The sequence below is a fragment of the Megalobrama amblycephala genome, linkage group LG20 (assembly GCF_018812025.1).
Source record: "Megalobrama amblycephala isolate DHTTF-2021 linkage group LG20, ASM1881202v1, whole genome shotgun sequence".
Lineage (NCBI taxonomy): Eukaryota > Metazoa > Chordata > Actinopteri > Cypriniformes > Xenocyprididae > Megalobrama > Megalobrama amblycephala.
Window position 1 is genome coordinate 34337151 of NC_063063.1, and position 24136 is coordinate 34361286.

The following is a 24136-nucleotide window of genomic DNA, read 5'->3' on the forward strand; positions in this document are numbered from 1 at the left end:
TGGTGTTATTTTGCTCTGTTGCTGTGATCTGTGTGTTTCCTGCACAGACGCATCATGTCCTGCAGTCCCTCGTCCAGCGCCCTCACAAACAGCCCTGAACAGGTTTCTTTACTCTCTCTGAAACTGGACACACAGAACAGTATGCGATCGGGCTGCGGGTTGTAGCACACGCCGTAACCGTTGGGAACCACTGGACCGTAGCAACAAAACATCTCCTCTGTCGTGGGAACCTGGAAGGACAAACATCATACAGCATATCGCAAACCAGCACTGATAAACGACCTGAAATGCTTGGTTCTGATGGGTCAGTGGTCTTACCTGACTAGTTGACAGGATGAAATGGTTACAGATGTGGTACGTTTCATCAGAGAAGATGTCTGGCGTCTCCATTTTCATCTCCTTGGCCGTTTCACGTAGTCCTAGTAAGTGATTGTCGATCCCCATCCCTGCGACGGCCTGCAGACCAGTGAAACGGATCGTCAGCTCCAGAGTTGGGCGTAAGGCGTTACAAGTAACGAGATCAGATTACTTTTTTCAAGTAACTAGTAAAGTAACACATTTTTAAATTGACATCAAATATCTGAGCTACTTTTTCAAATAAGTAACACAAGTTACTTTGTATTCCCATGTATTGACTGACAGCTCTTCTGTCGCCACGTTGAGGGAATCGTGAGTAAGTGTGAACATGATGGGTAATGTAGTTCTAGACTAAATGTGAGCAGACATTTACTTATTTACTTCTCCTGCGTCCTATTCTTGTGATCCAGAACGGCAGCACAGCTGATGGGTTTGTTTGAGCTGCGCCCTCTACTGTACAGGTGTGAATCTGCTTTTCCTTATTCATTTCACCGTTGGCTTTCAGTTTTTTTAATTAAAAAACAAACAAGCAAGCCAAGCCCAGAGGAGAAAAAGTAATGCAAAAGTATTGTAACACATTACTTTACATATAAATTAACAATTAGTTACTTTACTAGGGAGTAACGCAATATCGTAATGCATTACTTCTAGTAACTTTGCCCAGCACTGGTCACTGACTGACGTCAGACGCCTGTATTCCCTTACCAGAGCTGTGATTTGTGTCTGAGCTTCTATAGCTGCTCGCAGTTTCTCCATCTTCTCGGTGTCCTGGAATGAAGTGTGTGAGTTTAATGGCAGATATTCATTGTTTTGTTGCGTTTATGGCAGAAAATAAAGGAGAGACGATGTGGTAACGGAAGGAAAAACGTGTAACCTGAGTGGGTGTTCTGCCGTCTGTCATGGCCTTGGCGAATGCCAAAGCCTCCGGAGTGGCCGAGCGGATGTTGTCCACGCGTCCCTGCCGGAAGCGACGGAGAGAAGCGCTCTCGTAGGTGGAGACGGGCCTTCTGTGACATCTGCACAGATGAAACAAGATGACGTACAATCCAGCAAAGAGAGTGTAAAACGGGTGACGGCGCCTGCACCTGTAGAAGGCCAGCTGTAGAGCCAGCTGTATGTACGCGTCTGGACTCATCTTCTGATGCTTGATCAACTCCTTCCCGTGAGCTGCGAATGTGAAAACACTCATGTCGAGATTCCTCCCGAGTCTAGAGGGGGAATGAAGAGCATTCAGAGTGTCAATCAAACCAGTGCTGAAGTCACTGCATTGTAAAAGCTGTGAGTTTTCAGCCTCACCTTCGCAGGTGATCTGCGGCCGAGGCCAGCGCGCTTTGGATCCGAGCGGAACATTTCCACATTAATCTGCGTGGATGAGGAAGTTCAGACGTGCTCCGACCGGAGCTCGGCTTACAGGAGCTGCTCCGTCTGCAGGGACGAGAGGTCGGTTCATTCATGTAATGAGCTAATCCAGCTCACATTCTGACTGTTTGTGCAGTTGTTGTTGCATCACCTGGCTGGAGCATATTTTAAACATAATTATTATAAATAGCTCTGAGAAGAAAGTCAAAAGAGAATCTTCTCAAATTTGCCCAGAGCTTCAAAAAGTAACTTCATCCTTTAGTTAGCAGAAAGAGCTTGAGTTTGTGAAGTGTGTGATCAGCTGGTTCACTGCTGTGGATGACGCACATGTGTTTCAGGACGTGTTCAGTGCACTGCACCAGAACGATCCCCTCGAACGGCGAGTGCTCGCACACGACCCCGCACACACCGTCGGCACCGACCACGAACTGAAACAAAACACACTTCCATGACATCATCAGTGCTTCCACTGGCGTTCATGCAGCTTTTGTGTTAACAAACAGAACTGCAAAATGAGCCAAAGTTTCCCAATTCAACCAAACAGACTCGCAGTGTTAAAGCTCTGGACGTTAAACTGAAACACACACAGCATCTTTAGAGTACTCTCATTTATTGTTTTACCTGCAGGGGTTTGTCGTACCAGCGGTTTGCCCCATTTTTATCAGGACCTCCGCCGTGCAGCATCAGTACAGCTCTGTTAGCGTCGCTGGGCTCGAGTCCCGTGGGATCGTCCAGACAGACGACACACACGCAGCGCTCCATCAGCTCCACCGACTCTCTGTTCACTGGATCTGTTGTCAGATTTGACACAAGTTGAAATGCATGTCTGTCATGCACAGGATCATGGGAAACCTGATTTCACCTTCTGGTTAACTCTGGCTAAGAGACCTGAGGGTTACTCTGTCTTTCTAGCTATTACCACCGTGTCCGTGTTTGTGTTGCGCTGGACCTTTGAGCAGCTGGTCTCTGGCTGCAGCCCAGTCTGTCCGGCCGTCGGAGGTCAGCAGTCCCACGGCCGGCTGCTTCTGCCCGGCGCTCAGCGTCTGCTCGTAGATCCACTGCAGCTGAGCCTGAACATCAGCCTCGTTCAGTCTGCAGGATCCTTCTGTCAGATTCAGCATGAAGAACTGAGAACATGAACGAGACGCACGAGTTTAACCTACGCTTCTCTGGAGAGGGACTTTATTGTACTGAGCTTTGAATGACATCACAAATCAGCTCTTACATAAATGCTCCCTATATGCTAATTAAAAAAAACAACTATTACTGGGTTTTATTGGATGTAATGTTAGCTAACTAGCACCGTTTTATTGTTTGTTCAGTGATTTCTGTGCTGGTTTAGTGCAGTCGTGAGCTCAGCGGGACGAACACACACAGCGGCTCCACAGCTCTGATTGGGTTATTGAGTTTTCAGACCGGACCTCATTAGAGACGCTTCCTGACTCGTTTCCAGGTAAACGACCCTCAAGACCGCAGCGCTCGTTCGCCCAGCTTGACGTCTGCAGGCGAGAGAGTCGCTGTGATGCTGAAGAGCGTCTGTCGATGGACCTGCAGTTAATTTAAGAGCCTCTCCAGCCTCCGTTTCGACCGTGATTAGCTGGATCAGATGAAGGTGACCGCAGATATCCTGCGAGTGTGATTCTGGTAGAATCAGGACCAGATATGGCCTTTTCTCAACAGTAACAAAGCGATCATCTCACCCGACAAACACGACTGCTGGTGTAACACCACAAAACCACACACCTGATTTTTACAGGCCACAATGACGTGTCCGCTGTCAGACGAGCCGTCCACTGTGATGAGCGAGTCCAGTTCCGGTCCGGCCCGTCTGTAAGAGCTGAAGAGACGCTTGTACTGATCCATACAGAGCGGAGTGTCGGCCTTCTGACCGCGAGCGACGTCCGCCAGCAGAGTCTCCCTGCAACACACACAACGCTCGTCATGTTCTGCTGACGCAGACGAACCCCGTCAGTGAATTCAGTGAAGGACGCTGATTTACCCGTCCACCATAGTCTTGTACTGAGAAACACCGAGAATGAGACGAGCAGCAAACCTGGACAAACACAAGAGATAAACATCAGTTTAACATCTGTTTATATGACCAGATCACAGAGACAGACGGAGATGGAGACACCGTACCCTTCCAACCCTTCAGCCCAAATCACCAGACTCCCTCATTACTGACCACCTGTGTGTGTGTGTGTGTGTGTGTGACATATCAGGACACAAATGTGTATAATAACACGGGTATGACATGGGTATGACAAGGAGAGGGTGATTATGAGGACATTACTCCATGTCTCCACTTTTCAAAAGGCTTATAAATCACACAGAATGAGTTTTTGTGAGAAAGTAAAAGTGTGCACAGTTTCCTGTGATGGGTTAGGGGTAGGGGGAGAGAAAATACAGTTTGTACAGTATGAAAACCATTACGCCTATGGAATGACCCCACAATTCACAAAAACAAACGTGTGTGTGTGTGTGTGTGTTAGAAGGCCTGATTGAAGACCAGCAGAGACACCTGGAAATGCAGGTCAGATCTGTCTCTCTGCTGTCGTGAATCACATCACAGGATCTTGATGTCGACATTCGTCAAAATGAGGTAAATTCAGTGGCTGTTTCTTAAACTCGTGTTTCTTCTCATGTTGAGCTCTCTCACACACACACTGAAACACTGAAACACTAGTTGCTGCTAATATAACATTGTTAAACATGCTGTATGTCGACTCCTGTGAGTTGAGGAGTGATTCTGTACAAACACAGAACAACAACCTTTAAACGCGGTCGTCCACTGTAGAAACAGAGATGGAGGAGATGCAGCGCTCGACGGCCGCGAGGAAACAGATGCTGCATGAATTTCATTAGCGTTTTGTGTGCGTGAATTAATTTGTGCTCTTTATTTACTCACACGAAAGAGTCTTTAATGTCTCTGAAGGATTGTTTGAGGAAAACCAGCGCAGGACTGGAGTTCACGGGCAGCGCGAGTCTGTTCTTCAGATACATGTCTTCCAGCCAGATGTCGTACACCTGAGACAAACACAGCAGAACATCACCTCGCACGTCAGTTCCTGAACTTTAATTAACCTCAGTTCAGCCCTGAACATTGAAAAATATTATTTTAATAAAGTGCTATTATCTATCAAGTGCTGCTGTCACATTAAAAGCCATGATGTTTCCGGATCAATAGCCACAGATCAGTTACTGGTTGTTTTTCAGTTTTAATAGGACTTTAATAATGAATGGGTGGTGCCGCGGTGAGTTATAGATCAGTGTCATTCTCTGATGCTGAATGAAGTCTGAAGCTCTGTAAGACGTGTTTGTACCCAGTTCTCAGTCTTTTCTCTCTTCTCTAGCAGCTGTTTTTGCAGTTTTTCCCCAACACCTCCAGGTTTGCCGAAGGTCTCCACTACGGCTTTGGTTCTCCGGAGCTGCGTCTCGGACACGAGGTGTTGCACGCATCTCAGGTAGGCGTCCAGCGTGAGCTGCAGGTCTGGAACAGGGACTTTGGGCAGCATCTGAAGAAGAGAAGAAGCATGAAAGCTATTCATCACAATCCAGCAGAAACAGATCTAAAGAGATGGACATTACATGCGATGTTTTCAGCCCAGCGGATCTGCCCTGCGGTGCAACAACATTAATGAATGAGGAATTGTTAAGCGTCTCTCTGATGTTTTCATCTCTCTCTTTAATAATTGATAGGAATAGCTTTAAGACAAATGAAGAAAAGATTGTAAAAGAATTTCCTGCTGGTCAAAAATACTATTTTGATTAACCAATATAATTCAGACACAGAATTATTCAGATTTATTATTTATAGCATTTGAGAGTTTCTTGCTTTAGATTTACCTGCTTTAAAATAGTAGAAAATGTACATTTTGCAATCATTTGTATAATTATTCTGTCAGAAATAGGACAGAAACAGAAAACAAACTCTACTGTGATCAATAAACGTGTGTCTGACAACTATGAAAATGTTGTTTGGAATCAGAAGGAATCAACGATGCTGAAATCCATCTGCATGATGTGTGTCTGTGATTCATGTTTCAGGTCCTTCAACAAAAACCACTGAAGAACAGCTGAAAACAGGTCAGGATGTTATCAAGAGCTCGACACAGAAGAGGACTTCATTTGTCTTTTTTTTGTTAACGACAACAAACAGCAGCAATAATAATGATGATAAACTGACTCCATATTCGTTCGCTTACACTGCAGTCGCTGCGATCTTCTGCTGCTTCTCTCTTCAGGACGGGCATCATCAGCTCCTGGATCAGCAGATGTTTGATTCCTCCAGTGGAGACTGTCGATCACCCGCATTTAGCCAGAGACATCATTACATTTCAACTATTTTAGGAATAACCAACTGCAACATCCCCATGAAAATGTTCAGATAATAATTAGACAAATTTCTATTACAGATTGCAACGATTGTTTTAGTGTGATGGATGGACCTGAACGCTTTCATAAAGTTCATCAGAAGTGGGAGTAATTAGAATGTTTTACTCAATTTCGTTTCAGTTTAGTGTAATTGATTGAGTAGAAAACTGAGGAGAATTTGACTAAAGCAGAGGCTCTTTATGAACGATCGGCTGCTGTGATGATAAAACACTGACATCGGGCTAAAACATGCACAACTTCACTGCTTTCTGTGCTCAATTAAAAAAAAGAAAAAGAAAAAAGAAAACTTAAATTCATAGAATAAGCAATGGCAGCTGAAATCAGGTGTACGCAGAAGTGCAAAAGTACAAATACATGAATTCAAATACAAATCCTTCCTTTATAAACTTTTCTACAGAAGTTGTACAGAGAGGAATGAGCGCGCTCACCTGTCCCATCAGGGTCTGTCCTGTCCCGCGTCTGTCGCTCCAGCGGCGCTTCAGCTGTCTCTCAGTCGGTCCGTCGCGCGCGGACAGTGTCCGTGTGTCCGTGACTCGTGACTCCGCCCATCCGCGCCCGTCACACACACTGATGCTCCTCCAGGTGTTTCCAGCTGTTGCCAATTTAGGTTTTATTTGACATAATATTTTATGCTGTTTGTATAGCAAGATTTTCTGATTTTGTTTATATGCCGTTAATAACACACATATACTGATTAATACAGTTTGTTTTCATCATGTTCGATGATGAACGGTGAATCTATTTGTATTTTTAGTCGTGTGGAAAATATATATGAGGTAAATAGTAGGCTATTTTATTTTGGCTTTAAATTAGTCTCATATCTGGTCTCGCATTAATAGATCACAATTATATTTTTCGTTTCAAATCGAAATAATGAAACTCACAAGAATTCAAAATCTTCATTAAAATATATTTTACAAGAATCATTTTGAAGAATTTTAAGAATCTGAAGATATGAAATAAGTTCATTGTCATATTGATTGATTCAGTCAATAAAAAGGCATGTGTACGGAAATATGAGCACTGTTTTTATTTGGTTTTGTTCAGTTACATCACGCACTTCATCTACTCACATCTTCTACACACTATAGAGACACCGTCGCTCAGAGCCCAGTAGTTTCTATTTAAATCATAAAAGACGAGGTAAGCAGAACACTTCTCTGAGCGACACAGTCATGACTGAGGAGTAAATATTGCACAGACTCTGACTGTTTGCGATATAATCTCTGGCTCACTAAAATAAACGCGTCGTGTCAGACGCGCCTCTGCGGGGTTAAGTGAACTCGGGTCCGGACGATTCTTCCTCCGAGTAAGATTTGGAGCGCTCGAAGAACCCGTTCTCGTCCACGGGAAGCGCGTTAGTCGTCGTGACGCACAAGCCCTTTCGCTTGAGTTTGCGCTCCTCCATCTGGATGGTGTCGTACAGTCCCGTCGGTCCTTCCTCCAGCAGCACGTTTCTCTCCGAGTAGGACGGCTTCAGCTGGCACACGTGGCGGAGCAGCAGCAGGGCCGGCGCGTAAAGCACATTGACCAGCCCCATGCCGAGGTTCAGCTGAACGAAGCCCAGGTTGTGCACGATCTGACCCTGCCACGACAGGCCCCATAGCGTAGGCGACACAGTACGAGATGTCTGCGATGGCATAAACGCTTCCATAGACGGACACGTGACGCACGTCCACCAGGAAGGCCAGAGTGGGCAGCAGTGCCGTGTCCACCAGCGCGATGCCGAAGCAGATGCCGCACAGGGGAAACATTAGCTGGCCGAAGGTTTTGCAAGCGGGCACAGTGCAGGAGCTGGCCCCTATTATGACCATACCGAGGGCGCCGTAGAACCACTGCAGGTCCGGGTACTTTGCGGCCAGTCGGACAGTGACATAAACGCCCAACACGTGAGGGAAGAACGCGGGCAGCCAGATGAGACCCATCTCCCACTCCGAGGCGTTCATCGTGCTCTCCATCCAGTTGGCGATAGTGGGCTCGAGGAACGCCAGCGGGATGTTACAGACGGTCAGAGCGCCCGCCACCACGGCGATGTACGGGTCAATCATGAGCCGGTAAATGGGCGTCCCGACCGGCATGTTCTCGCGCGTCCTGTTAGAAAAAGGTTTGATTACAGTCAAGACCAGAACGCTGTCTGCCAGGCACACGGAGGCCAGGACTATGAACGGGACCCGTTTACCTGCGAACTCATACAGGATGCCGCCGAACGGAGGCGCCACGAGACTCCCGAACGAGATGAAGGCGAGCGCGATGCCAAGCGCGCGACTCCTCTCCGCTTCCTCCGTGTATTTGTCCGCGATCATCGCGATCCCAGACGTGTCGGCAAACGCCGAGCCGAGACCCTGCAGGCTGCGCGCGAAGAAGAGCGTCCCGTAGTTATCAGCGAAAGCGAATACACACGTCGAAACGAACATGACCAGAAGCCCGATCAGCAGCGGGATGTCATATCCAACGCGGTCAATGAAAGTTCCCGTGAAGGGGTTCACCATGAGTTGCAGAATGGCCTTGGACGCAAACAACACCCCTATCTGTACGTCCAGGTTTTCCCTGGTTGCTCTGCTCAGTGAAGAGTTGGCATGGGTGCGCAACACTTGCTTGTTCTCTAAATCTGCGAGATAATCGGGAATGATCGGGACGATCACCATATAAAGCATGTTGTCCAGCAGAAGAGCGACGCAAACAATCACCAGAATGATCCGTCTCTGCCGCTCGGGGTCTTGGATTGCGCTGCCAAGCTGTTTAGTTCTTTCGCCCATTTCGGACAACTTTAGGGCGGCTGATTGAGCCAACCCGGCAGACCCGGCCGATTCCATGACTGTCAAAATGCCCGTTTCCCTCAAGAGATCTGTCCTTCAGGATGTAATTTTATTCCCTTCATGTGCAGCGGCGCTTCTGGCTTTTACGCACGAACTTTCCTGGTGTCCGGCGCGCGCGCGCTCGGTTCGCTTTGGTTCGGCAGCGTCCGGTCTGTTGGCTGCTTTCACGCCTCTGATGGGTGACGTGCTAGTGTTTTCTGTTCACAGGTACAATCCTGAGCTTTCCATTTCTACTGAGCCTTTTTTCCCATTTACATTCCTGTTACGCGCGCATGAGTTTGCGCTCTCTCGTGTGCGCGCAATAACTGTCACCTGTGGTCATTCGCATCAGTTTTTCTTTCCATCAGAAATAGTAGATTGCTGTGGGCACAAATTAAGAGGTGTGCCAATATCAGTTTCCTCTCATTTCTTGTCTGTTTTCTCTCCAGGGGTCTGCGGCGCGTCCCCTCTGGTCACCAGCCAGCTGCGTCCGTCTGCTCATTCTAAAAACGGACGTCCGCTGACCAATCACAGTCATCATCACATGACCAAAAAAAAAAAAAAAAACTAGTTATCGAGGACGAGCCCTAACTCACCCCAGATCAGCTCTTAGTCTGTTCTCCAAACATTTTAAAAATGTTGGGTTGAAAATGGACAAACCAGTGGTTGGGTTAAATGTTTGACCAACTTGCTGGGCAGTTTTATTTAACTCAACTATTGTTTAAATATTAGGCTACTATATGGCTGACTTAAAATGAACCCAAAATAAATAATATTAAGAACAGAAGTTCAACAAGCTCGTCGTAAACTCGTGTTTAAATGACTGATAGTAATCCGAATCTATATGATGGACAAATAATAAATATATGAAACAAGAATCACACATTCTGTGAGCGCCAGGTCAGATCAGGATATAATGAAGACTATTAAGTGTTTTCTTATTAATTCTTATTATTTTCTTATAATGTAGACTATTAAGTGTAAACGGGATTTTATGCCTAAATTCTCTCTCCTAACTAACCCTACCCATCTCAGAAAACCTCCTGCATTTTTACATTTTTATTAAACCTTTTTGTTGAGTTTGTTTTTAAAGCCATTTTATTACGTTGTAAATACCAGTGTAATACCAATGTCACACATTTGTGTCCTCATAACACACACACACACACACACAATGATAATTATTATAGTTTCTTTTTATGCGACTGTATTTCTGTGAAAGTGTGTTGGCTGGTTAACCGCCATTATTAGGACGAATAAATGTAATCATCAACTATTATTTAAATATTTGAATTCACAGAAAAGACTGAGGACAATAAGAAGGTGATATCAACTTTTGGAAAGTGCATGAATAATAAATAATGAAGCGCAGTGTTCTCTGTTATTCAGACACTCTCTCAGCGCTAAACCGCGGCGCGACACTGACATCTACTGGACGTTTAATATAAACCGTTTCTGTTCCTGCACGAGCCTCCTCTCAAACTACTGACACATCATTACAGACAGTGGCGGCTGGTGCTAAAAATTTTTTTTGGACAAAAAAAAAAAGAAAAGAAAAAAGAATTAGAGATGCAGAATAGGCTAATTGTTATGTAATGTATGTAATAATGTGATGTAATGTATAACAAAAAAATAATCTCTATTTTTGGGCTGAATGGCGATGTATAATCTTGGTATTTTGTATATTTTTCTATTTGAACTATATAAAAAAATCTGTATTTAATTAAAAAAAAAAAAAATCACATTCTGCCCAATATTTTCCTACAAACAATGTTCATGTTGAAGGCTATGAAAACAAACATGAATGTAACCATGTAGTCTATGTTATATTACGTGCAAAAAAAAGGGGGTCAAATAACATTACATTCTAAAATTGTAACACTACAATATAAAAACAAAATAATGCTTTTTAAAGCAGAAGTTACATTCACTAAACTAAAAATGAAAATAAAAAAAGCACAGACTATTATTAGTCTGTTTTGATTACACTACAGTAGTCACTTTACAGTTACTGCTATCATAAAAATACACTTAGTTGTAGGTTTGAAATTCTACATATGGCACATTTATGTTCGCAAACAAAAACAAATACTCAACAACAAATATTTTAGCTAAATGTATATTTTAGTCATAATTATTGCGCTCCGTCTGTTTGGCGCGCATGCGCACGGCGGCGCTCGTTCACGGAAGTTTGTGCTTCCGCTCCTGTCTCCTGGACAGCAAAATGGAAATATTTTCTCGACTTTCTAACATTTACAGATGAAAATGTCTGTAAAATGTAAGTTATGCACTGAGGAAATTATTGGATGTCACTTTAGCGTAAAGATTATAAACAGAGACGTTTCCACCAATCGCTGCACAAGTTAAGGTTACGTATGATGACGAAGGCACGTTAGTGCTAGCACTCCCGGAACCCATAGAGATTGCAGTGCAGTGCCTGCAGTTTGAAAAAAAAGTTTTTTGAATAGAAGTCTATGGGAGCACTCTGGGCAAATCTCGGCCAGACTGAAATCGCCCAAAAAAGAGGCGGTACTCCACAGAGCGTGACTCAACGCTGATTGGACTATAGCCTATATCCAGAGGCAGAACAAGCAGCCTAGCAGTGACAGCTAGTGTAAAACTGTGGTTGAAAAAAATCCGTCCCTTTCTCACTTTGGTGGTGCGTCGGCCTATTGCCCTAATGAAGAAACCGCCCCTGATTACAGATCTACGATAGGCCTGTTCCGACAATAAGAAAGATGATAAATAATAAACATTGATAAGCATAACTATTGAGAGTTCTTCGTAAACGGTGATGATTTAATAATAAGACAAATACTCGATAATGATCTATAACTAAATAAAGTTAAGATGTGATATTTGAGTGAGCCTGTCTTTAATGAACAGTGATCAAGCTGTATCTGTCATCAGTGGTGGTGCAGTGCCCAGTTCGGCCGCTAGATGGCGGTTTCTGTCAGGAAATAACGGGACACAAGCAATCACGTGTTCAGATGAACGAGCGTCACAGGTGAGTTTCTTCATGTGTCTCACCGTGTGTCTCAATCAGCGTCAGTAGTCAGCACTGTGAATCAACCACATTCACTTGTGATTCTGATTCACGACCTAGGGAATGTGTCAGGGTCAGTTTGCTCAGAAATATATCATCTGCTTTAACTGATCAGCGTTGCTGCAAGATAATCTCAACCAATCACACTTAAATCTTCTAAAACTTTTTTCTTTACAAAACCGCTCAGGATTACAATCATATTTCACTGGGTTCACATGTATTACAGAAAAACAGGTTTGACTCAACCAACAAACTCTAACTGAAATAGATGCTGAGAAGAACCGCCCACGGGAGTGATATAGTTATTATTTCATTATCTGTCAGGAATGGTACAATTAAATGAACATTCTCCAAAACTTTCATTTGGAATGGCATTTAATTTTGGAAGTGTAACCAGGGCCACATGTATAACCATAATAAGTACATGTGTTATAGTGACTCATATGGCAAACACTGGAGTAGATTGTTGTTTTGTATGAATGTCTTCTTCTCACGTTGTCTTTTCATCTCAGTATGTTTGGAGCGCAGCAGGAACTAATGATTAAACAAACCGACCTTCGTCCTCAGATACCATGAAACACATCTGCAAGAAATTGTGTCGTAACATTTACCCAAATAAAACTGACTCTTTTACAGACACCACACGAGCAGATGTGGCATTATTATTGCATCTTACCTAACTTCAGAGCTTTTTCTCTTCACTGATGGTGTTTCTTTTAGATCTTACATTTGAACGATCAATCATAAGACACTGACCAGATCATTACTGCAATATTGAATCACATCAGTTATTCAGAAATCGAGCAGTTGAGTCTTTATCCATTTTCAAGAAATCTTTTTTGTCAACCCTTGACCCATTAACACTTTCTACTCTTTTTTTACACACCACTTACTGTACATATTGTTGCCCTTTTGTTAGTTTAACTGCTTCTATTTCTCTGTGGCTTTGGATAAAAGCATCTGCTGAATGATTAAATGTAAATGTAGTCTTGAATCTGTATTGTGATTGGACGTGTCTGTCAGGTTTGGGTTAGAGAAACTGGTCAAACATTCAGGGAAAATCTTCAGCACTGTGATCTAATCTCGAGCTTCATGACCGTGTGAAAGTTTCTTTTAAGTGTTTTCGCTCTTCACGTCTATTTCAAAGGCTGTTTCTGAGAAGAGTCCAGGAGTCAATCCTGCTTATGGGGTCAACGGCACCTTAAAGACTGAGATAGAAAGCGTCTGTGTCCGCAGAGACGAGGAGCCGTGTGAACTAGTGTCTGTCCACAAATAGAGCTGAATCTGTGCCCTGCTTGAGCTTAATCAGAGTTGACAAAATCACTGTTTTGAAAACCTTTAAATATCTTTAGAACAGCTTAAAGAGCAAATATCCAGAAAAAAAGACAAAGCATTCCCATGAAACTCTACTTTATCCCAAAATATCTGCATATGCTACTGATCTGAACAGTGTTATAAAGTTTTTTTTTTAGCTATGTTCAGTTTAACTCATGTTAAAACACGTAAATACAAGATGTAAACACAACACTGACTTGCTTTAAAAGTAGAATAAAGACAATGAAGGGAAAAAGCTCAATGAATGACTGAACTGGTGCACTGGTGTGTTTCTGAGGAACACGGTGGTTTCAGAGACCTGTAGGTCAGCGGGTCTGAGAGTCGCCCTTTGACCGCCGTATTAATGTCCTGATCCGCTTTGGGCTCCAAACGCACGTCAGAAACCCAAATCTACTGATATGAGAGCAGCTCCTTGTGCAGAGGAATTACTGAAGATTACAAAAGCCTGGAGAACTCTTAATCCTAAATGTGCATGTTGATTATTAGCCCAGAGTTTAAAGACCTGAGCTGCTGACTGAAAAGATCCTGAAGATCTCTGAACCTGTGGGAATGAACATGCGGTGCATGGACTTGAATAAAAGCATCTGCATAATTTAGCCATCTGGACTCCAAACTAACACATAGATCAATGAGAGCGTTCAGTGAGTCAGCTGACAGGAAACCAGATAAACTAATGAAGAAGGAAATGACCCTCTGATGTCAACAAGCTCTTCGGTGATACTAGTTGAGTTTTAATAAGCATCTGAAGAAACTTGTGCCTCACGTTTATTCTGTGGATTAACAAAGAAAGGCCCTTTTGTTGTTAGCGGTTCATTCAGTTTTGGTTAGAAAAATCCTCTTTCTTCATAGATTCACACATGAATACTGGACTCAGATGCTTTAGTCAACAGAGATATTAAGACAACAACAATGAAATCGCTAAACGACTGTGTCCTGAATGAATTCTCATCTCTCACACTTCAGACTACTGAAATAAGGCTTCACACTGTACGTCAGTCTTCAATTAATAATTCAGGGAAATTCTGGACAAATAAATGTGTTAAGGCACTGATTTGACATAAACATCATCATGTGTAAACTCTTGTAGATTCTTCTCAATACGGCATTACATGGACGGACGAAACAGCTGAAGCTCTTTGACTCTCATTTCTTTTTGTCCGCAGGTTTCTGTCCCGTGAGGAACTGCCAGATTCCTCCGCGGTAGAATTCGTTACCGTACGCGTACAGGACGGCGTGGAAGATCGGAGACGTCTTTGCGAGCACCGGGAGGACCTGGAGGATCCACAGGTAGACGACTGAGATTCTGAACTAATGTGAAGTTTTATCAAGCTAATGATCGTCAGCGTTTGATTGAGATTATCTTACCATCCTGAGCTTGGGTGAAATGAGACTGACGTTCTCGAAGCAGGCGTATGTGCACATCACAACATAAGGTCCCCAGCAGAACAGCAGCGCCTTCAGCGGTAAACCTGTGTTAAACTACGGGACAGAGAGAAAGAGCCGCTTCACATGCACTCACGGTCATCACGAGAAACTATACCGGCATCCTGTCAACGCCAGACTGAGAGCTTCAAGCTCAGAATGGTGAGAGGATCTATGGAGCAGGCTATAAAAACGGTCATAAAAATAGCCTTTTCCCAGAAATCGTACTGTACCTTATAGTGGTGTGTCTTTTTGAAGTATGCATAGATGCATTGTAGGAGGACTGCAAGATGAGAACAGGGAAGGCCAGATACAGTACAGTGATGGTCAGCATGTAGCTGATGTAATTCCTGAAGATGACAGCAGAGAGGAAAACAGCGAGTTACTCTTGCACGCACATTTACGTCACCACAGATATTCAACTAATCAGTTCCGAGCTGGACAAACTCACAGTATTTGTCAGTATTTTTCTTAACGTTATTAGTAATGTGCTGTAGTTTTCAGGTATGTTGTGTTTCGCTCTGAGCTGCGCTAACCGTGGTGAAGCGCGTCAGTCAGGAGTGTGAGGCGATACCTGTCTCCGATGGTGTAGTCGAGTGTGCAGCAGGTTCTCATTGGCTCAAAGTCAAAAACTCCCCAGCCAATGGCAGGCAGCGGAAGAGCCGCCCAGAACACGGCCAGAATCCAGATGAGGGCGCTGATAGTTCCAGATGTGCTCCAGAACATCTTCTGCTCTGGAAACAAACTCCACTAACTCATCTACCAATTAAACCCACTAAACCATTAGAAAAACTGAATGCAAGGCTTAAAGAAACGAGGGCACTGAACACTGAAGGATAATTAGGTAACATTGTTATGGATGGAAGATGTTCTGTTTTCACTCACTAGTACAGTACTGATGATATCTGTCCCAAGCAATGGCACCCAGAAAACTGATGGCGGCGAGAATCGATACCATTCCCTGAAAAGCGTGAATCTGACAGCCTTCGGACCCGAACGGCCAGTATCTTTCAGAGGTCAAAGGGTTCAGAAAAAAACACAAACACACACAGGTTTATATATATATATAGAGAGAGAGAGAGAGAGAGAGATTTGACATTTCTAATTTTCGTGTCCTAAAATTTTATATTTAAAAATATCATTGTCCTGAGTCCTGAGAAGGTGGAAGAGAAATATTCATCATAAATATAATTACTTTGTATTTGTACTTTGTGCAACAAACTGATTTTCTAACTTTTAGAAGCAAATGAAACTTTGGAAAGTTTCGATTCTGAATTCATGCAGTAGTTTAATTCAGTCTCACCTCAGATAACTGGCGTAAGCAGCCACTAAACCGTTAATATTGAGGCTCAGATCAGCCACTGCCAGGTTAAAGATGAAGAAGTTATTGGGCGTCTGCATCTCTCGCACTCGCAGGAACGCCATGGCCGAGATAAAATTAAGGAAGAAGCCGAGAAGGCCTACAAGAAAATATTCAGATATTCAGACTGTACAGAATTCATACCGCTGTGCACAGCAACACGCAGAGCAAAACAATATATATATATAATGCTGTTAGAAGAGTTACAAGTCCACAGTAATGAAGAAGCACCAATAATCACCATGATCAGATACCATCACTGTACCATAGTACTTAGAAACTAAGTTTATTTACTTAACTTTCTTTTATTTATAGATTTAAAACTATGCACAGGTTTTGTGAACTTTATAAACAAACAATCAACTAGCAGAGGGCTATGAGTCTACAGATCAACCAGCCCTCATTAATCGATTGATCAGCCATCATTAATCAAACAAACACAATGGCTATCCTGAAGTGCATCATGCAGTTATCCTTGTCAATACATTCACCGTCGAAGGATTCTCCAGCATGGATCTATGGACTCATTGATTGATTGATTGATTGATTGATCAGCATCACTCACCGCCGACCAGCAGCGCGGACCCGAAGGCGAACATGTCAAAATCACTGAATCCCTCCGGTAACGCGTATGAAGCCATTTTCAAATGTTTCTCACTGCTGACCGCAGCTTTACAATGCGAGACTTTATATGTGTGTTTCTTTCCTTGTGAAAGCGCGTGTGAGATTTTAAAGCCTCTGAAATCCCCGCAGGAATGTTTTAATGTTTTAATACCGCAGAAGTTTGTGAAATAAGAGCTGCAGCTCATTCTGTCCGAACTGCGCATGAAGATCAAACACAGTCCGGATACAAACACACACTTCTCTAACGCTTTACAAGCCAAACAATACACGCTTAAACAACCACCAGATGCCCAATACATATACTGTACTTCCAAAATAATTATATATTATATACACACACACAAACTCATTGTGATTTATTTGTAATATTTTAATATTTTAAAAAGGTTTAAAAGAGGCATGAAATTATCACTTATCATATAAAATAAGATTTGAAGAGTAAGATTTTAATGAAATTCAAATCTTCACAAGTTTTATTTTCACCATAATGAAAAGAAATGTTATGCAGACATTTTAGTCTACATCCCTAACCTAACCTAAACCTTTTTGCTTGAGGTCAAGCAAGTGTCAGAACCAATCAACAACTGTCTGTATTTTTAAATGATTTTTAAGTGAAGACAAACTTTTAAAGACACACGAGACTGTGGAGCAGCTTGCTGCTGAATTCAAATCAAAGGTTGCGATTAGGAAACTACTTCTTTGTTCTCAGATTTCAGATGTTAATGCCATTGGGAAATAATATACGTATGTTGTACAAAACTTGAAATGGATTCATTGTAATCTGGCTAAATTCTTTTAGCTGACACTCTCCAAAGAATGCAGAGCAAAATGCATTTCAGTGCAGCACTTGTACTTTCCCCTGTTGTTTTCCTCTGTTGCTTTGGATAAGAGTTTGTACTAAATTAATGAATTAAAATGTACAATTCTGAGTGAACCTGAGAAATCAGAAACTAGCTCTCTACACTCTGATCTGTTTAATAAGGGTGAGTTTATTCATAGATTAAATATGAAGAATGATGTGGATTTCCATTATTATTCTACAGGGAAAAAAGCTCCTCATTTCTTTGTCTTGACAGGACTGGATGTCACAGTGCAGTGGAACAAATATAGGGTATTATATATTTATCATACTATAAAAATATTTTTGTAGACACTTTGCAAAATATAATATATTCATATAAATATACACATGAATGTCTGTGCTTCAGTCTGAGACAGTAAGAATTTGCTCTATACTGCCACCAGGTGTTCCAAATGACAAATACACTACGCTTCAGTTTTTCTTAATTGCTAACAAGCATTGTTCAACACTGAAACCACTTTTTCAAAACTCTTCATACAGTCTGCATTACTAACACTACACTTGTGGCAATATATACACTATATTGCCAAAAGTTTTGGGACGCCTGCCTTTACGTGCACATGAACTTTAATGACATCCCATTCTTAATCCGTAGGGTTTAATATGGAGTTGGCCCACCCTTTGCAGCTATAACAGCTTCAACTCTTCTGGGAAGGCTTTCCACAAGGGTTAGGAGTGTGTTTATAGGAATTTTTGACCATTCCTCTAGAAGCACATTTGTGAGGTCAGGCAGTGATGTTGGCGAGAAGGTCTGGCTCACAGTCTCCGCTCTAATTCATCCCAAAGGTGTTCTGTCGGGTTGAGGTCAGGACTCTGTGCAGGCCAGTCAAATTCCTCCACACCTCGCTCATCCATGTCTGTATGGACCTTGCTTTGTGCACTGGTGGGCAGTCATGTTGGAACAGGAAGGGGACATCCCCAAACTGTTCCCACAAAGTTGGGAGCATGAAATTGTCCAAAATGTCTTGGTATGCTGAAGCATTAAGAGTTCCTTTCACTGGAACTAAGGGTTCAACCCCAACCCCTGAAAAACAACCCCACACCATAATCCCCCTCCACCAAACTTTACATTTCGACACAATGCAGTCAGGCAGTACCGTTCTCCTGGCAACCACCAAACCCAGACTCATCCATCAGATTGCCAGACAGAGAAGTGTGATTGGTCACTCCAGAGACACGTCTCCACTGCTCTAGAGTCCAGTCACGGCGTGCTTTACACCACTGCATCCCACGGTTTGCATTGCACTTGGTGATGTAAGGCTTGGATGCAGCTGCTCGGCCATGGAAACCCATTCCATGAAGCTCTACGCACTGTTCTTGAGCTAATCTGAAGGTCTATAGCTATTGACTCTGCAGAAAGTTGGTGACTTCTGCGCACTGTGAGCCTCAGCATGCGCTGACCCCGCTCTGTGATTTTATGTGGCCGACCACTTTGTGGCTGAGTTGCTGTTGTTTCCAATTGCTTCCACTTTATGATTCCACTAACCGTTGACTGTGGAAAATTTAGTAGTGAGGAATTTTCACGAATGGACTTATTGCACAGGTGGCAACCTATCACAGTACCACGCTTGAATTCACTGTGCTCCTGAGAGCGACCCATTCTTCACAAATGTTTGTAGAAGCAGTTTGCATGTCTAGTGCTTGATTTTATACACCTGTGGCCATGGAAGTGATTGAACACCCAATACTTTTGGCAATGTAGTGTATATAGTATAATGCTGCAGTATTGGAGTCACGGCTGTGTCAGGAGTCTTTCTGTGTGGAGTTTGTCTGTTCTCTCCGTTGGTTTCCTCTGGGTTTATCCCACAATCTAAACACAAACAGGAAGCTGAATTGGAGAATGTACGTTTGCCTGTAGGGTTGAGTGTGAATATGATTGTGTGCGAGCGTGTCATCCCTGTGATGGACTGGCCATCTGTCCAGGGTGTTTTCCTGCCTATGACCCAAGATGCTGGAAAGAGTCTCCAGCCTCCCCATGACCCTACATAGGACAAGCGCTTTGGAAAATTTATGGAATCAATGGATGGATGGATGGATGGATGTGAGTGTTCTAGTCCTCCCTCTCTCTCTCTCTCTCTGACACTCTTCTTTCCCCATGTGTCTTCTTTGATCCATGTTTTCAAACAAAATCATTCTGAAGCCATCCTGGTTTTCAAAAAATGACAAAAAAAGGGGTTCTTACATTTCAATTAAACAATTTGATACAATGCACTTATTGTGTACATACATGTTTTTACATTGTACTGCATCTGTAATTAATTTCTGTAATTATATTTATAATTACACTGTTCACCCATCCCTTACACTTTAACACACCCTTAAACCACAACCTTACCTGTATCCCACCTCAATAGCAGAAAAGTGTTTTGCAGTACAATATGAGCACAATGAGTACATTGTACTTATTTTTTTATGTAAATACGTAGTAGTTAAAGACACCTATTATAGATTTTTTTCTACTACTGTAATTGAGACTAAAAATAGGACACCTGGTCGGCTTTCATCTGAAATTGCAATGAGTTGTGTTTGGAATAGTTATTATTTAATTTCATTGTAAATATTTCAATATAATTCCTGCAGAAATGCTTGAATTTTGTTTTGATGCATTGATTTGAATTCGAAGGTCAAACTATCAACATTGATCTTTTGCATGTATCATGTTTTCCCATTTAATAGATGTATTACAAAATATTTTCAATTTAAATAATCTTAGAAAAGCAACATCATAAAAAATACAACATTTTCTCGACACTGTATGGTTTGCTCGAGATGTGTGGTGAAAATGAAGTAAAATAAAGCCGTTCACCAATACGATGCTGTGAATTCACAAACTGCTGCCCAATCCCAGTCTAAAATTAACCCTCCAATCAGAAGAAGAAGTGTCTGTTCTGTGTATATACAAAAGACAACCGCACAGCCTATGGGCTTCCAGGAAGGAATAATCGTGTAAATGAAAATACCCCAAGTCCTTCCTCTAATCTGCTCTATCCCTTTTATCTGGGGATTCAGAGCAGAGCGAGCAGAAAGTGCTTGAGCGACACAGAGATGCTGCATGAATAAGCGCCTCAGAAGCCCGTCCAGCGCCGCAGCACAGAAGATGCCCGGCCGCGTGTTCTGGGGTTTTGCGCTGGCGCTGTGTTGCCTTCCGTCTCTCTGCAGCTCCTGTCCTGCCCAATGCAGCTGCTTCTACCACAAACTGAGCGACGGCTCCAAGTCAAGGTAAGATTTCACATGGATCTGTCATTTACTGAACTGATATGTTACTGTAGAAAGTTGACCGTTGTCTGCAGAATATTGACACGCCAGTTTGCCCCTGCTCTTTATTTAGTCAGTGGATTAACGCGCGTGTGCTTTTTAATCTTGTTATTTGCAGTGTTTCAGGCCTCTGGCATTCATTGCACACAGTGTGATGATGATGATAATTCACAATAAAAGTAAATGCAGAATACTGCACAGCATAGCACCAAATTATAGCAATGTTGACAACTATAATTGCAAAGTAGATCATTCTTATTGTATTAGATCATAATGACGTGACTGTCATAAACATATCAACAGAAGGACACTGTCGTTTGTTTTTATAGGAGCGTCCTGTGTAATGACCCCGACCTCACTGACATCCCAAACAACTTTCCCTCGGACACCTCCAAACTCCGCATTGAGAAAACGGCCATCGGCCGCGTGGCCAGCGAAACCTTTCTTTACCTCAATAGCCTGGAGTACCTCTGGATATCGTTCAACTCGCTTTCCTCCCTCAGTGTGGACAGTTTCCGTGGACTCTATGCATTGGATGAATTACGGATGGATGGGAATGTTCTCACTTCCTTTCCATGGGAATGTTTGACAGACATGCCCAGCCTTCGGCTTCTGGATTTGCACAACAATAAAATCAGCAGCATCCCAGCTGAAGCAACCATTTACATCAGAAACTTGACTTATCTGGATCTGTCCAGCAACAGTCTGGCTACCGTCCCGGCGGAGGTTCTGACTTCATGGTTCTCTCTGAAACCTCCCCCGGATACAGAGAATTCCAAAATGATACTGGGTGAGTTTGTTTCTGCACTTAAACCATTTGAATTCGGTTGTAGAGTCGTAGTCATTAACGAATAGAAAAACATTGACAGAGGTGTCTGTTCTTCACGCAGGTCTTCATGACAACCCCTGGCAGTGCGACTGTCGTCTGTTTGATTTGGTGCAGTTTCAGAAGTTTCCTTCCTCCTCGGTGGCGTTCATCGACACGCGTCTGCGCTGTGCCGAACCGGAGAGCCTGTCGGGAGTCCTCTTTTCCGACATAGAACTCCGCAAGTGTCAGATTCCCCGTGTGCACACGGCCGTCGCGAGGGTCCGTAGCTCCATCGGGAACAATGTCCTGCTGCGCTGTGGGACCATCGGAGTGCCCATCCCGGAGCTGTCCTGGTCCCGGGCCGACGGAAAGCCCATGAACGGCACTGGTACGTGTCACGTATATGTGTACATGTCAGCCTTGGCTTCTCATTTCTGCTAAATAAAACCAACATCTGCTAAACAAATAAATAAATGGAATCTTCTGCTTGTACAATAAGAGAGATGCAAATATGCAAACATGCGAGTGAAATTGTTGTATTTGCACAGCTAAATGCAAATGCAATGTCAGAACTCAGACTAAAGTGAATGTTTTTTATTTTTTCTTATAGTTCAACAGGAAGTCTCTAAAGAGGGCATCATCTGGTCCATTCTCAGCGTTCCTGCTGTTTCGTACCGAGATTCAGGAAAATATGTTTGCAGAGCCACTAACTTTGTCGGGAGTGCCGATGCCATCATCTCACTTGTCATTTCTGATACATGGCAAATCGATGAAGCGGTCGCCAAAAGAAGCCACGGAAAGAAGAACGGTGGATTTGGTCGTGCGGCATATCAAGAGAAGCTCGTCGCCAGATATGTGCCGCCCGCCACATCAGCCGCTGTGCCCATTATTGAGCCTCTGAACGGACCGAAAGACATGGCGTCCATCAAGATCGAAAGCTACAGCGTTTCCGACGATGTTTCAAAAGCGAAGGCCTCAGCGGCTCCTGCAGCTGCCGCAGAAACTGACAGTGGTGTCGGCGAGCTTCAGAAAGATGTGTTGAGTAACCTTGAGGCCAATGCTTCTTCTCTGCAGCAGGGCCCGGAGCGCAGAGTGGTTCGATCGGTCAAAGTGATCGGCGACACCGACCACACAGTGTCACTAAACTGGCGAGCGCCCACCGCGACCAACACCACGTCCTTCAGCGTTCTGTACGCTGTCTTCGGTGAGCGAGATATGCGGCGCATTAATGTTGGGCCGGGCAAGAATCGCATCACCATCGAAGGCCTCGTGCCCAAAACCAAGTACATAGCGTGTGTGTGTGTGAAAGGCCTCATCCCTAAGAAAGAGCAGTGTGTGATCTTCTCCACGGACGAGGCGGCCAGCGCCAGCGGCACGCAGAAGCTCATTAACGTGGTCGTGATCACGGTCGCCTGCGTCATCGCGGTTCCTCTGACCCTCATCGTCTGCTGCGGGGCGCTGAAGAGGAGGCTGCAGAAACTGCTGGGCCGCAAGTCCAAAGACATTCAAGACTCGTATGTGACGTTTGAGACTCTGTCTCCAGGCACCAAAGCTAAAGGCCTGGAGGGTGAATACCTCAGCAGACTCAACCCCGACGAATCCAACCGCCTGCTGTCGGCCCGCTCCAGCGTGGACTCGGAGGCCACGGCCCGGAACGAGGGACAACCAAACGAGTACTTCTGCTGACAGACCAGCGCAGGGCCGCGTTCGCCCTGATCGAGACTCTCAGTTTCATGTGCTTGAAAACATGTTGACCTTTCTCAGCCCCGAAAGGGAACAAACCACCTCAAGTTCAGTGTTCAAAAAGGGAAAATGATCACGCAAGAATGAAATAATGTCTTTATTTTTTATTTTTGTCATGCACTTTTCCAATTAAATGTTTATCACTGATGAATTTATGTATATTGAATACTGTGCGATATCTTTATACAACACGTAATACCCATTTGTCTAATATTTAAGATTTTCTGTTTGGACCGTCAGGAGAGGGTTAGTGATGCACATGCTTAATCATGTACGTGACTTTTACTTTTTACTTGTTTTTTCTTTATAATGATGTTTTATTAACACAATTCAGGAGGAGCAGGTGCAGATAATTAACCTAATTAGCACAAGTGGAAAGCTTTCAGCTAATCAATCAACAACAAGAGGTATATATACTGCAGACTCACCTCTGACGGTTCATCAGCATCCCTCCACCACCCCATCTCCTCACTTCTGTTATTACCACATCCGGGGGGGGAGTACTCTGGGTTCGGGCCAAAATGCTGAGCTCGGAGCCCTCGCACTGGACAGCACGCCAAATACACATAATTTACTCTATTTAATTATATGTATATGTGAACTTGTGAACTGTTATATTGTCACCCCAATGTACTGGAGTGAGTGTTTTCCACTTTAACCCTAAAACTTATAATCTGTCCTATCAGGAATATGTTGTCTGTATGTACTAAAATATTTGTGTTTAAGAATATGACTGAATAAAACCATTTTTTTTATATATATATATATGGTTCTT

General features: G+C 43.4%; 4 protein-coding genes across 10 annotated transcripts in view; 1 reads left to right on the forward strand and 3 right to left on the reverse strand.

The window, feature by feature from the left end:
• The window catches only part of LOC125255784 (choline O-acetyltransferase-like), an 8121-nt gene extending 1276 nt beyond the window's left edge, over positions 1–6845 (reverse strand). The window contains exons 1-15 of one of the 3 annotated variants that reach the window (XM_048171278.1): positions 6540–6845; positions 5922–6013; positions 5040–5231; positions 4625–4743; positions 3716–3769; positions 3460–3634; positions 2666–2843; positions 2338–2507; positions 2044–2144; positions 1654–1782; positions 1443–1565; positions 1232–1373; positions 1063–1125; positions 319–456; positions 1–230 (exon numbers count right to left, since the gene is read on the reverse strand). The exon at positions 1–230 is cut by the window's left edge and continues 1276 nt beyond it. In XM_048171278.1, the coding sequence (XP_048027235.1) occupies positions 6–230; positions 319–456; positions 1063–1125; positions 1232–1373; positions 1443–1565; positions 1654–1782; positions 2044–2144; positions 2338–2507; positions 2666–2843; positions 3460–3634; positions 3716–3769; positions 4625–4743; positions 5040–5231; positions 5922–5972 (1860 nt within the window). In that variant the 5' untranslated portion in view covers positions 5973–6013; positions 6540–6845 and the 3' untranslated portion in view covers positions 1–5. Of the gene's footprint in view, positions 231–318; positions 457–1062; positions 1126–1231; positions 1566–1653; positions 1783–2043; positions 2145–2337; positions 2508–2665; positions 2844–3459; positions 3635–3715; positions 3770–4624; positions 4744–5039; positions 5232–5921; positions 6028–6539 lie in introns of those variants that run through there. The other 2 variants (XM_048171276.1, XM_048171277.1) reach the window with 2 other exon arrangements.
• Positions 6846–7118: 273 nt separating this feature from the next.
• On the reverse strand, positions 7119–9796 carry slc18a3b (solute carrier family 18 member 3b). The gene is given in 2 exon segments (XM_048171280.1): positions 7119–7696; positions 7698–9796. Coding segments are annotated over 2 exon segments (1539 nt in total). The 5' UTR covers positions 8925–9796; the 3' UTR covers positions 7119–7384.
• A 2453-nt stretch (positions 9797–12249) lies between these two features.
• rgrb (retinal G protein coupled receptor b) lies at positions 12250–16931 on the reverse strand. Its single transcript, XM_048170585.1, is given in 8 exon segments — positions 12250–14559; positions 14653–14766; positions 14943–14980; positions 14983–15059; positions 15284–15443; positions 15595–15716; positions 16013–16169; positions 16635–16931. Coding segments are annotated over 8 exon segments (1059 nt in total). The 5' UTR covers positions 16897–16931; the 3' UTR covers positions 12250–14430.
• lrit1b (leucine-rich repeat, immunoglobulin-like and transmembrane domains 1b) lies at positions 14756–24120 on the forward strand. Of its 5 annotated transcripts, XM_048170583.1 has the most exons (7): positions 16434–16691; positions 17770–17804; positions 19479–19596; positions 20565–20774; positions 21140–21600; positions 21701–22006; positions 22229–24120. In XM_048170583.1, exons 4-7 carry the CDS (start codon positions 20608–20610, stop codon positions 23302–23304), a joined length of 2010 nt encoding a protein of 669 aa, XP_048026540.1. In that variant the 5' UTR covers positions 16434–16691; positions 17770–17804; positions 19479–19596; positions 20565–20607; the 3' UTR covers positions 23305–24120. The 5 variants fall into 5 exon arrangements, with proteins under 5 accessions (XP_048026538.1, XP_048026540.1, XP_048026539.1 ...); XM_048170582.1 differs by lacking the exon at positions 19479–19596 and having other exon boundaries at positions 17737–17804; XM_048170579.1 differs by lacking the exon at positions 19479–19596.
• The last annotated feature ends 16 nt before the right edge of the window (positions 24121–24136 follow it).

What these genes read in the sequence shown, in the direction of transcription:
- lrit1b (XM_048170581.1), top strand. Translation starts at nt 20,608, where the DNA reads ATGAATAAGCGCCTCAGAAGCCCGTCCAGCGCCGCAGCACAGAAGATG. An exon ending in GAATTCCAAAATGATACTGG is followed by an intron (nt 21,601 to 21,700) that starts GTGAGTTTGTTT and finishes TTCTTCACGCAG; the next exon opens with GTCTTCATGACAACCCCTGG. An exon ending in AAAGCCCATGAACGGCACTG is followed by an intron (nt 22,007 to 22,228) that starts GTACGTGTCACG and finishes TTTTTCTTATAG; the next exon opens with TTCAACAGGAAGTCTCTAAA.